At 43.8% G+C, this 16,086-nt stretch overlaps 1 protein-coding gene across 4 annotated transcripts in view; it reads right to left on the reverse strand.

The window, feature by feature from the left end:
• The window catches only part of LOC100644761 (3-phosphoinositide-dependent protein kinase 1), a 404,120-nt gene that overhangs the window by 339,427 nt on the left and 48,607 nt on the right, over positions 1 to 16,086 (reverse strand). For 2 of the 4 annotated variants that reach the window (XM_048407600.1, XM_003396679.4), the window contains exon 2: positions 192 to 218. The exons of the other annotated variants lie outside the window; for them this stretch is intronic. In XM_048407600.1, the coding sequence (XP_048263557.1) occupies positions 192 to 218 (27 nt within the window). The remainder of the gene's footprint in view (positions 1 to 191; positions 219 to 16,086) is intronic. 4 annotated transcript variants of the gene reach the window in all.

Genomic DNA, 16,086 nt, shown 5'->3' on the forward strand with positions numbered 1-16,086 from the left:
CGCGTGTTTGCGCCGGAATTCTCCGAAGGAGAATTTCCTTACCTTCAATTACGTGTTAAGGTTCAGTGTATAATTTTCACCGCGTATAATTTAAAACAACCATAATTATGTTATTTAGCCTTTCGATGGTCTTGGTATTATGCGGTATTTTTCGGTTTTCCAATAGAATACTAGAGTAATTTTGTATTTACCTTCTCCTTCTGCGGATCATCCTCGATCTGAAATAAAACAAAACGCAGCAATTACCATTTAATTCTATATTTTGAGACAAGAACTTATTCGCAAATGAAACAAAATCATTTCCTAGATCGTCATTGAAAAATTACGTCGAAATACGAAAAAAAAAAAAAAAAAAAAAAATAGGAAGGCGCGACGAATATCGGAAATTTGTTTCGGATATTTGCTTTCGAATCCCCGAATACGCAACGGAAACATTATCGATATCCGTACGCTATTTCTGTGGCTACAATTTATATTTAACCATTATCTCGAGCAGGATCCGCGTTTGTAAACATCCTCGAAATGGACCATCGATAGATAAAAAGCAGTCACTGGTCGCGCGATTAAACGGCGTCAAGATAAGAGTTCATTGCAATCCAATTACCTCCGCCACTCGACAGGGGGTAATTAATCGTACGGACGATGGCTCGCGAGTATCGACCTAGTAATTGTTAAGCCAAGACACGGATTACCGATATCTCCGAGTTGAATTTCACGATGTTTTGCACGAAAGTTATCGAGTCGATTCCGACGTCACGTGAAACAGCAATGAGAAGTATGGAATTTTTGCTGATTTCATACTTTGGGTTGTTTAAAAAGAAATCATGGAAATTATTGGAAATTGTGAAGAGTGACGAATACAAATGTTACGACTGAATAGAGAAACTTGTACTAAGAATATATTTATTAAATTATTAATTTATTATTATATATTAATTTATTAAGAATATATTTATTAAATTATTTATTAAATAATCTCTATATTACATAGTACGATTAATCCTTAAAATTATGGGACAGTTTACCGAACGATAAAGCTTTCTTTATAATTACAATAATACTTGAATACTAATACTAATTACAATAAGTACTTGAGTTTAAAGTTGCAACAACTACGATATCGATCTCGTGCACGCAATTTATCGTCTGATAAATTTCATACATTTTATTCCACAGACGGTAGACACCTATATTTCGATCACGATTACAAGCTCGATCGTCTATTTCCTCGACGCATGAGTTACGCGCAATAACGTCGAGTGACCTGTGGAAAATGCAAAGGGAAAATTAAAAAAAAGGATGGGAGGGGGATACCAGAAGGAAAACGATAATAAATAACTATGGAGACGCGTGTGACTTCACGTTCGAGATGTCGCAACAAATCATTGATCTTCACGGAAATTAAATCCGTACACCGTGAAATAAAAATAAAACTTGTACGCAACACAAGTCGAAGATGTAAATAAACAACGTACAAAAATAATCATACGAAAACGTAGACGACTAAATATACAATGTACGTAGATAAATCCGAAATGTAAACAAATAATCTAAAAATATACGTAAATTGAACGAAGATGTAAACAAGCAAACAGAGGGTGTACAATAGGTAAACAAAGTCACAACGTCAATAATCAGATTGAAAATATAAATAGATAAGTAAAACATACGAATAAATCAAATTCTCTTCGGTGAATGAATTAAACGTTCGAATTTATAGCAATCCAGTTTTTTCAACAGTTTAATTTCACTGGCACAAACCGCAAAAATTATATACAGAAGTTCCCACCCCATTCTGCTGCGCAATTTTCTATTCCAATAACGAATATTTATGGAAAATTGTGTCTCATAGGTTCAATATAAATAAATCATCGCGAGCTCGTTAAAAGAGACACGGGAAGAAAAATTCTTTATTATCTCGACCGCGAGATGTTGTTGGTTCATGCGATCGGTGGGAAGGGAAGAAAATATAAATGCACGGGCCGGTGTTTATGGCAGCTCGTTACCACCGATGGTTTTTAATTTCAACCGCACCGGTTTTTTCCCTTCTTTCCTTCCATTCAAATACCCTTAAGTATGTTTACATGCACTACTTAACCCATTGTACCCGAAAGGGGTACGAGAGGGAAAGAAAATGGTTGGGCAACTGGGCCCGTGCTTCTCCGGCATCCACGAGGGGTGATATGAATATTAATAATAATACTCCTGCGCCTTCTGAAAAGCAAATTTTAGAATAACAATAGCTTGGTCCGCCTTTCCTCTTTGTTCCAGCGTCTTCGTATCGCGACACTGAACGCGTACGACTACGCGGTATTAGCGTCGACGGGACGCAATTTCATAAATCTTCACGCGAATTACATTCAGGTATTGCAATCGTGTCCTGACTACGACATTAAAGAACCAACATGGCGACAATACCGATCATTTATCATCGTTAATCGACACGTTGGACAACGAGGAAAACAATATCTCGGGCCGGAGGATCGGCGAGTGAAAGACAAAAAAGAATGTAAGATATCGATGACGATGAATCGTTTAAAAGTTTTCTCTGTATCTCGCGTGAATATCGTACAATGCGTGGCTAGGTTAAATGGCTAATAAAGACGCAATTTATCGGCCGACGATACAAATCGCGCAACGCGTAACCGATACGGAAACAAATGCTTTTTAATCCAGTGAACGCTATGTTCTATCTGTATCAGCGACGCTTAAGTACGTTTACATGGTCTGGCTAACCCCATTACCATCCGCCAACGTGTCCAGGGGGATGCAAAAGGAATAAAGAGGAGAAAGAGAGAGAAAAAAAGGGGAGGAAAAAAGGAGGCATGTTGGAGGTGGCGAGGAGGAAGGCTGCTAGAGAGGAGAAGCGAAAACAAGAGAGCAACAGAGGAAGATAGAAATAGAGGACATAAGGGAGCAAGAAGGAGGTTGGTGCGGTGTAAAAGCGGCTTCCTCGACGTGTAAGGTACGAGTGTAAGGCTCTTAAATGGTTATTGGATTGAGACCCTGCTCGAACGAGCGGGAACTTACTTGGCGATATCCTATCGTGGTAGCGGTGTTCATGGTCGAGGGAATGTTCGGGGAAGGGAGAAGAGTAGATAGGGGTGGAAAGGAGGAGAGAAGGAGGATGGCGTGGAAAGGCGAGAAACGGGGAGAAGAGGAGAAGCAGAAGAGGAGAAGCAGAAGAGGAGCTGGAACGTGTAAAAGAACGGGTTGCATCGTAGGCCACACACGTATCGTGTAAATAGAGATAGCGGAAGAAAAGGTGGTGGTAAGGTGAGAAGGGAAGAGAAAGAGAGAAAGGGCGAAGAAGACACACAAACAGGCCGAGTTGATGTGGATATTCGTATGCTCAAGGTATGCCGACCACCGCGGTAGCCTCTCTGTTGTGTCCCAGCCGGCCAAGTTTTCTTAACACTTTATTGCGGCCTATTGTAGCGTTACCTCGGTGAAACGGTACAAGTGCCATATGAAACATTTAGTCGTAAGGGAAACACTTAATTTAACCGAGGCCAGGCCGCCTTCTTCTTTCAATATTCTTTCGCCGCTTCAACGCAGCCCTCTCTCGTTAGATACGCGGCACACGTGACCGTCGTAACTATTGCTACCGAGCTGCGCTTCGTTAATGGCACCACTGTTAATTATACGCGATTACGTTGCACCGCCGAACGTCTTGCCGGACCGTCTGTATAATGTTTCCTCTAACGAACTTAAGGTACTGCACTGCAGAATCATCCGCATGGTAGATAGAGCGAGACGCGTAATCGATTTCAATGAAACTATTTGGATGCAGACAAGGAATCTATGATACGTTTGAGTAGGCATTTCGTTCTAACACGGCGTACAACGACGACACGATTCTTCCAATTGAAGATAGTAACGCGGTCCCCTTATTTTGTTTTTTTCCTCGGGCGTGCAATTTAAAACGCAGCGTAGTATGTCACAACTCGCAAATAAACGTCGCTTTATTTACCATTCTATCGCAAGATTAACAGCTGTCACGATGATAGAAGGAAAACGAAGAAAAGCAACTACTTCGCCGTATACGGAGAGGAAGATTTAGAGTTCACGGGTCAATGAAAGCTTCGTGAGATGCGTAATGAAAACAAATTGCGAGACATCTGGTGAGACGCGAACGATAAGGCGAATTAAATGTACGTCCGTGTATACACTCGTATCCCCTTGCGCGCTCTTCAAATCGTAAATTAGTGGAACCAATTTAAGATCGCGTGGATGTTAAAAATTCCAGGATAATTTCACCGTTATCCCTGGTAAACGCGAGGGAACCACGTTCCTTCCTGGCTGGGACCGGAAGTCGGAACGAACGAACCGCCGCGCCGCACAAAGAAGAGTTTTACGCTGATCGTTAGCCTCGTCCCTGCTCCGCCTTCTTCCCAACAACTTCCGCTCGTGTATGCAATAGCAGCGTCGCAAACAGCAACAAGCTCCTGTGGCAAACTGTTACCGATATTACCCTGCCACTTAGTTACCAATTTACTTGGCTGGTTGAGGGGCGATGGCGGGTTGGCTGTGAGGTAGTTTCCGCGATTCACGCACGTTTACATGTAAATCCAGATATAAACCGAGGTCCTAGTTATTGCCCCGGTGTTACGAGGCCGCGCCACAATGTCGTCATTGGAAGAACGTTTTTAAGGGTTCTACCGTTTTCACGGTTAGCACACGCCAGATAACGATGGAAATTGACCTGACCGAGGGGAGCTTGCTTCGCCGTCGATATCGTTGAACCTCGTCGATTGAATTCGAATCGCGCGTGTTCTACCCGGTCACGACTTAATGACGCGATTTAACGAATGTTTAAGTGAAATTTAAACAGACAAAAATAGATGACGCGTTCGATCGAATAATCGTCAGGAACGTTATTAATATCTTTGAAAGCGTGAGACAATCGAAAGTAATCGTAAAGAATGTCCCCTCTTATTCATCGATGTCCCAGATGGTCTCAGACGAAACGAACGAATTCGCGTACTTAACTTGCCGGATTAAATATGTCCTCGTTTAACTTCTCAACGATTGATCGAAGTAGAAGCGTAAACACGGTTAACGAGGTTAAATCTCGCCTCTACAGATTCGTTACCGAGATCGAGTCAAGGTTTCACACGGCCACACAGACTGCACGAAGTTTTCACGGGGAGGGAAGAAATCCGTCTATTAACTCTCCGAACTTCCTCCTCGACTTCTTTTCAACGGATCTGTCGATTCAAACTTCCTGAAAGAATTTCCGCGCCGTTTTTAATTAGCGAACGTTTCACGCGTACCACGCGACATCAGTGCAATGCGCCGATTGAAATCGCACGTTCGTCGACTTTGGATCTTATCAAACGTAACTTGTTCGCGTGTCGACCGTCATTCAAGCTGACGAGCGACGAAGAAAAGCGACAACTTTGAAAAAATCTTCGAAACGAAACCCACCGAAAACCGTCTCGCCGAGTTTTCAATGCTCGTTCCACGCGTGAATCACGCTATTTAAGTTTCGACCGAGTATGGGAGGAATAGAGGTTCGCGAACGCACGCTGTCTGCCTCGTTTTACACGCGAAGATACTCTTCCCCGCGTTGAAATTGAAACACGAACTCGCTTCATCAAATCCGACTAGCAGCCACTCTAGATTCTCTTTCTGTAAATACGCAGAACCCGAAGAAACAAAAGAAGACGAACAAAAAGAAAAAGATTGGATTGAAAATCGCGAACAGGTACGCTTACGCGGGAACTTTCGCCGCAAGGACTCGCAAGCTCGCCAATTAATTCGAGTGGCGTGGCGCAATTAATTTGTTTCGGGCTGCGGATGCCGCTCGTAAAACGTGCGGATAAAATTAATGAAACGGGGATAGAAGGAGATCTGAGTCGGCGCTGCGGTCGCTGAAGGGAAGCCAAAGCGCGGAGAAACGAGCGAAGAACTAGAAAGAGTCGGTGGAACGAAGATAGAGGGAATTATAACGACGAAAAAGGGGATGGAAGGCGGCGCTATGCAACGACAGAGGCCAGGAGGAAACCCAACGACCGAGAATTATATCAGAAATAATATTCCATGGCTGCTTCGATGAGATAAACCGTTCTGAAGGACGCGAAGGGTAAGTAGAGAGGCAAAGGATGGAGAAGGAAATGTTTTTTAGGAACGATGATTTAACCAGGATCTCGTTCTCTCTGGCCCGCTTTGTGCTCGTTTCGAGACACTTTGTCAACGATAACGTTTTCAAAGATGAACGTGGAAAATATGAGAACGAAGCTACACAGATATTTGTCGCTTTAGTTGCGAACAATTTTCTGATGCAGCCTGGTGGGACTCTCCCGAATTCTGAAGTTTCGCGAACTCATTTTCGCCAAGAAAAAAATATTTTACTGCTCTGGGAATTTTATTTCTGTCGGGATTCAGAGCATCTGGGAACAGTGTCGTTTTTTCTAAGATCCACGCGGATCGTTATCGATCAGGGACAAGGAATAAAAATTCGTCGTTGAAATGATTTAAAGATCCGCGTACGAAATGAACGCATCAAGGGAACCGGGTAATTGCGACGCACACTCGACAGAGACAATTAATTCGTTTTACGTGGCACACTGTAAACCGATAAAAGCGTGTCCTAGGCCGTCAAAGGCAGAGCGGGGCCGAGACTACGTACGGAAACCGAAGGAAAACGTCGAACCGCCCTTCAACAGGACGAGTATACACTCGATTCCAATTGTTTTATCGTTGTACGCGAAATGATAAAATCGCTACGATTGCGGGCACCAGGCTCGTCTCGGTGAAAGTAAAGGGTGCACGAGTGTCCTTGTACGCTGGTAGCGAGTTTAAGAGAGAGGAACCAACCGCGTGCTCGAGGGAAGTCGATGGAATCTCTTTTGTTTTTCGATGACAACCGGCACAAGGGTGAACGAGAAGGAAGAAAAGTAAAAGAAAAAGAAGAGGACAGGGTTAGGCCGAGGTGCTTCGAGGGTAAGCTGGGGATGGTGGTGGTGGCGTTTATTCCGATACCGTGCCGCGCGAGACCACCGTCTGTAAACGATCCAATTAAATTTCGCGCTATTGTAATTCGAATGGACCAAGTTGTATTGCATAAATAAATTTATAACGTTATATCTGCGCCTTTCCGCGGATCTCATTTCCTTTGTCCCCTGCACAATTCCCTCTCGGCGTTTCTCTCTTTGTCTCTTGCCTCTTTTCTCCCCCTCTCTCTTCCTCTTTATTGCGCTCGTTGGTGTAATTTATTTATCTCTCGGCGTGTTCTTCTCTCGCAGTCCTGCGATGGAAAGGCCACTTCGAATTTCTTCGGCCCTTCGAACGAAGGGTTGCCAGTTGCCACCGCGAAGGAGGACCGTTTCGCGGGAGCACGGGTCGAAATATATGTTGCATCGATGACGACGCGAAAAAATATCAAAAGCCAAGTGATTTATGAATAAAGAATTTATGCGAGCTGTCGGAGCTCGGTAATGGTGGAACAGGAGACGAGTATCGCTCGGGGGATCGAGGAAAGGGAGGGAAAATTAGTATGGACGAATCTTCGAGTAAGATACGATGAAAGAAAAGGATACTCTATGGAAACGAGGAAACGCGTGGTTTTAATCAATATATTTAATCGATACACCGTAATGTGGAAAATACACCGGAAAGTGTGGTTACTTAGAAGAAATACCGTGACAAATATTTCGTATTATTAATTCGTGATTTCATACAAGCAACGTCTAAAAATTAATGAGACAATAGATGTCTCGGAAAGGATCGAAAGGAAAAGAATGGAACGTCTTATTAGAATTCATCGCGACTTTTTATGTTCCCTTCGTGAATTGTATTTCATCGGGGAGGAAGGACACTATTATTCGAGGTTTCGAATATTTCCAAACCCCTATCCGAGTCGACCTACCCGCTGGATACGCCTTAACCCAAGTAGTTCAATAAAATGTTTTACAACTATGACGTGCCGTGCACCATCGTGGAGACGGAAAATTAAATTCAAGAAAACCAGTGAATAGATATACCGTGCGACTTGGAGCCATCGTTCGATTTTCCTTCGATCCAATTTTCCCCGAAATATTTAGCCAGGCATCGGGCGTCGACTGTAATCGCGTTAGATCGCCCGAGCGGCCATTAATGAGCTACGCGATACCATTATTTCCATTCGCATTTACACGTGTTACGAATTTACGAGCGTTTACTAATGGCGCACACATTCGATCTGTAAACGTATTAGCGCGGTCAGCCCTTCGTAAAATTCGCGCTAACGCGTATGATACTATCAAAGGGTTTACTAAAATACAACCGACTTAGCGCTATGCGTGTACACGATTTGATAGGCAAATTAGTAAGCGATACATATATAGGTACAATTTTGCGTTTGGCGTATAATTCGTTCTATAGAATTATATCCATAAAGATTCTGTTCGTAAATAATTCCCGGTACCAGAATATACAAAAATTCTACGCTTACATCTGTGACGAAAATAAAACGTGAGAAAATTATGTCTGTTGCGTGGAAACAATGTGTCAACGATCATGTTGATTACGAGGCACAGATGCCGCACGAACGCATGGTGTCCTTTTTTTGCAAGGGAATATGAAAAAATATCTTGAAACAGAGAATCTCGAAAACGACGTTTACCCTTTCCTCCATCGAGCGGAGTAGTAATCACCACCGCGATGTTTGCCAACGTATCGACAACTCTTTTCAATTTAATCTTCCTTTGATTCTTTAAAACATTTACCTTTAACGGCCGCGCTGAAGCATCGGTGTTTTTATATTACTACTATCGAAATAAATGTAATTGGAAAGGAAATGGAAATATCGAAAGGGGTAGGTTATAGATAAACGTAGATAAAAGAAACGTAAACGTACGAGGGTAAAAACAAACACAATCGTCGCTTTCATTTCTATCCAATTTGCCCGAAGTGGCGAATTTTGGAAGAAGGAACGCGAAAACCTATCTGCGGGCAAAATAATGCGCATCAACGTGTATTCGTGCGCGGTTGCTCATTCGAGTGATAAACGAGCGAGTCGAAATTGAAACCGCTAATGAATATTAATGAAATCGATGGTACCCGTTTTTTTTTTTTCAACCCGATCCGTTGATCGGCCACGTATACTGCGAATAAATCTCGATCAACGCATAAAACTGTCCATGAACTTCGTTGGAATTACACGTTGCGGGTTCAATTAAACGTCGAGGCTGCGTGGAAACGAGCATCGACGATTCGAAATCAAAAATAGTCTCCTTTAAGGAGGATTAACTACAGGATGTTTCATAAAATTATTGACATGTGACTGTCGACGTATTTCTTATGTTAGTTTAAACCTAAAATTGCAGTGAATCATTAAAATTTTACAGTAGGAGATCGGTCAAGCGCCGCGTTTGATGAAAACATTCATTTTATATCTTATAATTTTTCAAGCGAAAAATCCGAGCAATAACTTTCTCCTCGATTATCCCATCGAATATATCTTTTCCATACTTGCACCCTCTCTCTCTCTCTCTCTCTCTCTCTCTCTCTCTCTCTCTCTCTCCCCTACGCTTCTCAATCACGCTCCTCGATCAAAAACGAAGAAAAAGAAAATAAAGACGGGTAGAACAGAAACAGGTTGTCCTGAAGCGCTTTTCCCCGAGAATGAAAGTTTCCGTGTCGGCTAGACAGGGCCATTTTAAGAACCACCTGATCCGTTAGGAACGCCTAGAGAAAATTGAATCGGCTCCCCGGACAGTTATTTATGCAAAACAGCCGCTCTTTAGGCGATATACCGCAGGCAACGAACCGTATCTCACAGAATGCTCGTTACTGACTGCGGAACAGAAAAATATGTGTGTGTGCACCGCTAAACGGCCGGCGGCTGTTATTTTTATTTTCTTGTCGAATCTCCGAGTAAAACTCAGCCTCGCGTTCGTCATGCAAATTCCATTTGAACACCTCAAGTGCCTGCGCTCTGCCGTCCCCATGAAAGACGATCATTGTCGACCACTTCCGAACTCGAAAAAATTAGAACCGCGGAACAAACCGTTTCCGCCAAAATTACGTTAAATAATTTCATTAAATAAATAAAACATTCTTACTTTTACGCTATTGTAGTTATCTGTAAGTTTAGTTTTAGTTTTGTTTTATGTTCATAAATTATGTAAAATCAAGTTTAACTTCCAGGCAATCAGACTGAAATAGATACAATACAATTTCGTTGTTTCTCTCTTTCTCTTCTGTTTCGTTAGAGTCGGTCCTCGCATTATCGTCCGGCTTCTCACGCAAGGGGCGCAACTCCGGAAATTTAAGAAAACTGCAGGAGCCAGAAAAATGAGATAATTTTCCAGACACAGAAGCAATGTCTGTTATGCGATATATGTTATTCGAAATATTATTGTTATAGTGGTATTCCAACTTACGGAGTTCCATACTATCATTTTCTTCTCTACTAGCGATTTTGTCATTTTCAATGGAAGTTGTGCAATTTGTATGAATTAGGCGTAGAGAAATCAACGTAGAGAATGGAAGGTTTGAAAATTGAAGTTTAAAGAGGAAACGCCTAATACGAAAATGATGAAATCCCTAATAACGCGCTTGATAATTCCTGTAGGTATATCGGTCTAGAAATTTTGTACGAGTAATTTAATTACGTGGCCTGACGTGTAGAAATATCGTTTCTCTTCATTTCCTGTTAGAAATTTATTAAATTTTACACTGTGCTCGAACTTGTTAATTCCCACGACAAAGAACCAGAAAATGTGTATTTCACCAACGATAACAACATCTGTAACCACTATCGTGTTACACCAGATTAAGTTACTCCTTCGTTATAAAACTTTTATGATAATTATTGCATCACTAATTGCAGCCATTATAATAAGAGACGTTCATCTACGTAACGAACCGTCCTTGACCTATTCTTAAGTCAGAGATTACATAGCCCAGCACGCTTTTCTTTGATTTACAGATGCGTACGAGCACACGACCAAAAGTATAGATAGCCCTGATACAGAAATATAAATTTATTCGTGTCATAAAGTCAGATTACATCTACACGTAGTCAAACGATGTCCGCTAGGTTGAGTAAAAAAGGGGTAGCGTGCACGATTTGCATAGCAGTTGTTTCTAAGCATACGGATACCTTACCCACGCAGGATTTCGCCGCGGGAAGGTTCTAAAACCGACTCAAAATATTTTTAGAGACCCTCATGTTCGTACGCTTTTGCCTCCTTTTTCGCGTTTTCATCTGACTCGAAACGTTTTTTCGCGAATTATCCGAACGATATATTTACTCTTTATATCTTTCGGAAACAATCTCTCTCTCTTAAATTCTACATTTTTTCCTCGGCATTACCGTACTTATGAAATTCTTTTAGGAAACAGAGAGAAAAGAAAGATAAACGTTTTCTCCAATTGCAGATGTGCAACGCGATAGGGAACGAACGTATGTAAGAATCCTCGTACGAAGGGCACGTTTTACGAAAGAGAGCCCTTCGAAACGTTTTCAACGTAACCGTGCATATATGCGGTCGCTTGCCCGCGCTCGCGCGCGCCCGTGTGTGGGTCGACGATTCAAACCGAGCCTATCCCACTAACGTGGGTTGGTAGGTGGATCCTGGTGGATCAATAGCCTCTGTCTGGCCTCACCCTCTGCCGCCAGCCTCAGTGCCCTCATTCGCCGACAACTCAACTCCAAACTCACCCATCCTTCTTCCTTCCCTTTCCTCTCTGTTTCTTTCTCGCTTTCTCCCTCCCTCTGCTCTAGCTTTTCTCTCCTCCGCTGACTGGCTGGCTGACGCGATCCCTCTCTCGCTCTTTCGACTCTCCCTACGTCCCTTTCTCTCTCGCTCACCCTCGTAGCAATCCGATTCACCGTCTCCGTTTCACTCGTGAGCACTCGAAGCAGCCACCCCCGTACGCAATCCCCCGGTAGGTGAGCGTACACACGCGCACCGGGTCGCGCGTCAAGCACAAGCGGACGTATGTTCAAATGTTGCGCGCGCGAGTGTGCGAGCTGATCTTGCGCGTGGGCAAGAGAGTAAGCCGTGGGGCAAGGGTGAGCGCGCGGCAAGGCGGGCTGACCCATTTTTTAGCGTTTCACCTGTTTTATCTTCCCACCCCTTTTTACGCCAGAGCCCTACTTTGTTAATGCCTCGAGCGGCCCGCTAGACGACGCCAGACGGCTTCCTCCGATCCGAGAGTAATGGCCGTCGCGCGTTTTTCAGACGCGTACGTGTTACGGGAGACCGTACAACGACGGCATGTGCGTGTCGCGCGGCCACCGCCTCCAAACCGCTCACAGTCCCCACAGCTCGCGACTAGATGAAAGTAGATACGTTACGCCTCGTATGCGTCCCGGCGAGTTTCATTAATATTCTGTATCATCGAGTCACTTCCGGATGCGACGTTTGTCGAACACGGAACGCGAGAGGGAGGGCAGGAGTGGGTGGCTGCCTCCTCCGCTTCGATTTTTCCCATCCTCCCGACCATTTTTTTTTCTCGCTCAAGATCACAAACGATAACGTTCTATGTTGGAATTGTACGAATGACAACTGTCGAAAGGGAGGCTTTCGTCTCGCTTTCGAGCAACGAAAGTCTCTTTGCTCTTGCGATTACACGCACTACCACCTCATTATCATCCGTGGAAATTAATTCGGATAAACCGAGAGGAATGGAGTTGAGATTGTAAGGGATATAACGACAGTAGTAAGAAGTACGATTAACGATACGCGTTACTCGTCGATGGAAATCATCGACGAGGATGCTTTGTGCCATGGAAATTCGAAATTAACCATATCCGCTTCCTCGTACTAGGTTGTTTTATATGCAAATTCGCTCAGGTAATGAAGCACACTATGAAAATGGCGTAGTAGTAACAGTAAAACGTAAAAATAGTGCCTCTTGACCGCATAACTGCACGAACGTTTCGCAGTCGGCGATCGTAATTGCTTCTTTCATGCTTCGAGCTCGTCGACATAAAACTGCGCCGTTTTTAACTTTTATTTCTTAATTTTATATCGCGAGGGTCGAAACGACGAAAGTGATCGATGTATCCTCGCAAATTTCCCATAATTTTCAAACTTTCCGTGGTAGCATAAAATAAATATTTATATTCTTTGCGTCGTATTTGTTTTCAACAATTACTCATATTATTGCACCACGTTCTACCATCGAATCCGACTATTTCCTACGAAAAAGCCAGCCGAGCAGAAAAATGGGGGATCTAACTGAAATACCGTGGACATAGCGTTGCGTTTACATCCGTTTTACATCCGAAAGTTCGGGATTGTTCGACAATAAGGCGTGCGGTATAATTAACCACAAAACACGTCGAGCTCCGGGACGAGAGCCGAGTCTAACTGCTTGATTATAACCTTATCCGAGGGTTGGCGCGTCACGCTGCGATCACGTACCGCTACGTGAGCAATTTTTGCAGCTAAATACGTGGCCGACGAGCAGACAGCGCAGCGCGTCTCTTAACTCGCTCGATCAGCGTGCACGCCGTTGCAATACGGTACCTCGAGAAGAGAGATACCGAACCGTAAACTTTTTACTGTACGCGCCCTCCGAACTTTTGCCTCGAAATCAAGGCGAGACTGGGTGCTTCAAGTACAAAACGCAAAAGTAAAGAGGAAGGGGAAGATACGAAGGAACGTTTATTTGGATCCTGCGCGCCGATGAATTTGTCGTTGCAGTCACTGTCATCGTCCGGTTCACCAGAGAAACTGACGGATAACGAAATCGGGGAAACGATACTCTTTGTATAGGTAGTATTATCTTGTTGCTGTCAATCTGTTGCTTTTGCGGTAATTTTGTTTTCCGAAGGATTTCGAAAATTAGACTAACGTTGCCTGATAATTGTTTTTCAACTCGATAGCCGGAATAGTTCATTAGATGGAAACACATTTCTCGTTCGAAAAAGCAATCAAAGAGGCGATGGAAGAATAACGGAAGGGAAATGGAAGAAGACAGAAACGACTTCCACTCTGAAAGCTCTAGCAGCGGGATCGCGGTAACTTGCTGCACAGATTGCAACGGCCAACAGTGACGATCAGATCGTAAAGCTCAGTGTCGCGGTAATATTATATGGTAATAACTGGGCGCAATAACACGTAGCTATCCCAGGTCGAACGTACGATATGCCGAACAAAACAAAGGAAGGAAATGTAGCCACGGTGAACGTAAAACTGCCAGAAACGTCTCTTCCACGTCCCCGTTTTTATCTTTTCTTCGGTTACATTCCCACCTCGCTGCGTTTGCAACGACTGGTCTTATCCACGCCACTGGAGGAACCACGCGCATAACAAACGACGATCTTGATCAAGATACTCCATGACCTCGTCCGATGCACCTGCATTGAGATTAAAAAGCACTTTGCGTCGCCTCCTGAGAAAAAAGACTACCGACGAACGAATTATTAAACCAATCCCTTGGACAATTTCTGTCAACTTCGTTCTACGTGATCTTGCCTAATTCTTTCAAAGTGTATAAAAAAGGAAATTATAAAATTATATTAGACAAAGATCTCTCTATATACTTTCTACCCAGGAAGAACGCTCGAAGGAAGGACACGAATAATTAGAACAGCAGTCGGATTTCTTCTTTTTCCATTGCGGTGTCGGAAATTCGGGGCGTGCCACGACAGCGCGAAGATTCTTCGTGTCCCCAGTGACAACGCAATTCGCTTTCGCGAATAAGACCCGTTTTAAAACCCGCGTCGCGCAGTCCGCGCCCAAACCCCGCCGCACCGATACCACGAAAATAAGGTGTTTCGTACGTATACGAAACGCAAGGGACAAAGGTACTAAAGTACGAGAAGAAACAAGACACCTCGTTAATCTCAATTCTCCTGCGAAGATATAAATCAAGAGGAACGGACCGGGCGCGATTCGTTGCGTGTTCCTCGCTCTCGTTTTTCTTTTTTTTTCTACTCCCCCTCTCCCCTGGCCGATGTTCTCCCTTTGGCATCGCCGCAGCGGTCGCCGCCGCTCTACAGTGTTTTCAGAACTCTACGGACGACTATCGAGGTTACGAGGCGAGACGACAAAAAACGCGGGAGAAGTAATGAATGACTTGAAACGCGCGGCTAATATTCGGTTTCACCTGGAGCCGCGCCGGAAATGGGCAGTACGTGTAACCGGCTGCCCGGTTTAACCGCCGCCCGGATTCATTGTTGCAAATTTTAATTTAGTGCTTTTTAAAGCCCATGACGGGTTACGGCGCTCGACTTTGCTCCTCTTATATATTCTGCTCATCTGTCTCATCGACTTCGTCGAGCCGTTGTCCGTGTTCCATGTTCGACGGTATGTATAAACGCGTATTATGCAAATTACAAGCTACGCGATTTCGTGCGTACGCGAACTTTATATGGGAACGTGGACTCGTGTGATATTTTTCGTATGGCCACGAGTCACGTGGTTACGAGCCGCGTCCTCTGCTCCGTGAACATGATTTACGCCTCCGAGAAACCGGACACTCTCGAACGACACCAAACTTTAATATATTGCTTGGTAATCACAATGAGACTCGCGGCTTCGTCGTTGACTTCTATACAATCGAAATGCGACTGAGTTTCCCCGTGGAACACCGATTAACAGCTGTCAACTATAATGCGGATGATAAATGGAGTTGTATCGACGATGCAGATAACCGCCGACTGGAGAACTTCGTGTCACTTCGTCTTCAATTTAGCGTCTGCCGACTCTCGTTTTGCTACATGAACGACCTATCGAGCAAGATTAATGCTCGAAAGATGCAATCTCGTGAAAGCGTAAGAATTTCTATAATGCATGAAATCGAGAATGTAAAATCTCCCATATAACCAATTTCGTTTGCGATCGAAGAGATTAAAAAAGAAACATTCGAAAGAAAAGACAACACCGACATATGTTTCGAAACGATTCGTTAATCTTAGCAAATCTAATTCTCCCGTAAATTCGGAACGAGCCTCAAGAAGGATTGGTTAACCCAAATGTGCCAACTACTTGGCGACTTTTTGGGCAGCTTCCAGGGGATGACATATCGCAATAAATTCTCCAGACTGGACACAATAAACGTCCCTATTGGACGCGTAGCGCGTTTCTCAAACTGTCCTCGCATCCGTCACGCGATTTCGACCCCGAACGCGTATTCACA

The sequence above is a fragment of the Bombus terrestris genome, chromosome 7 (assembly GCF_910591885.1).
Source record: "Bombus terrestris chromosome 7, iyBomTerr1.2, whole genome shotgun sequence".
Classification (NCBI taxonomy): Eukaryota; Metazoa; Arthropoda; class Insecta; order Hymenoptera; family Apidae; genus Bombus; species Bombus terrestris.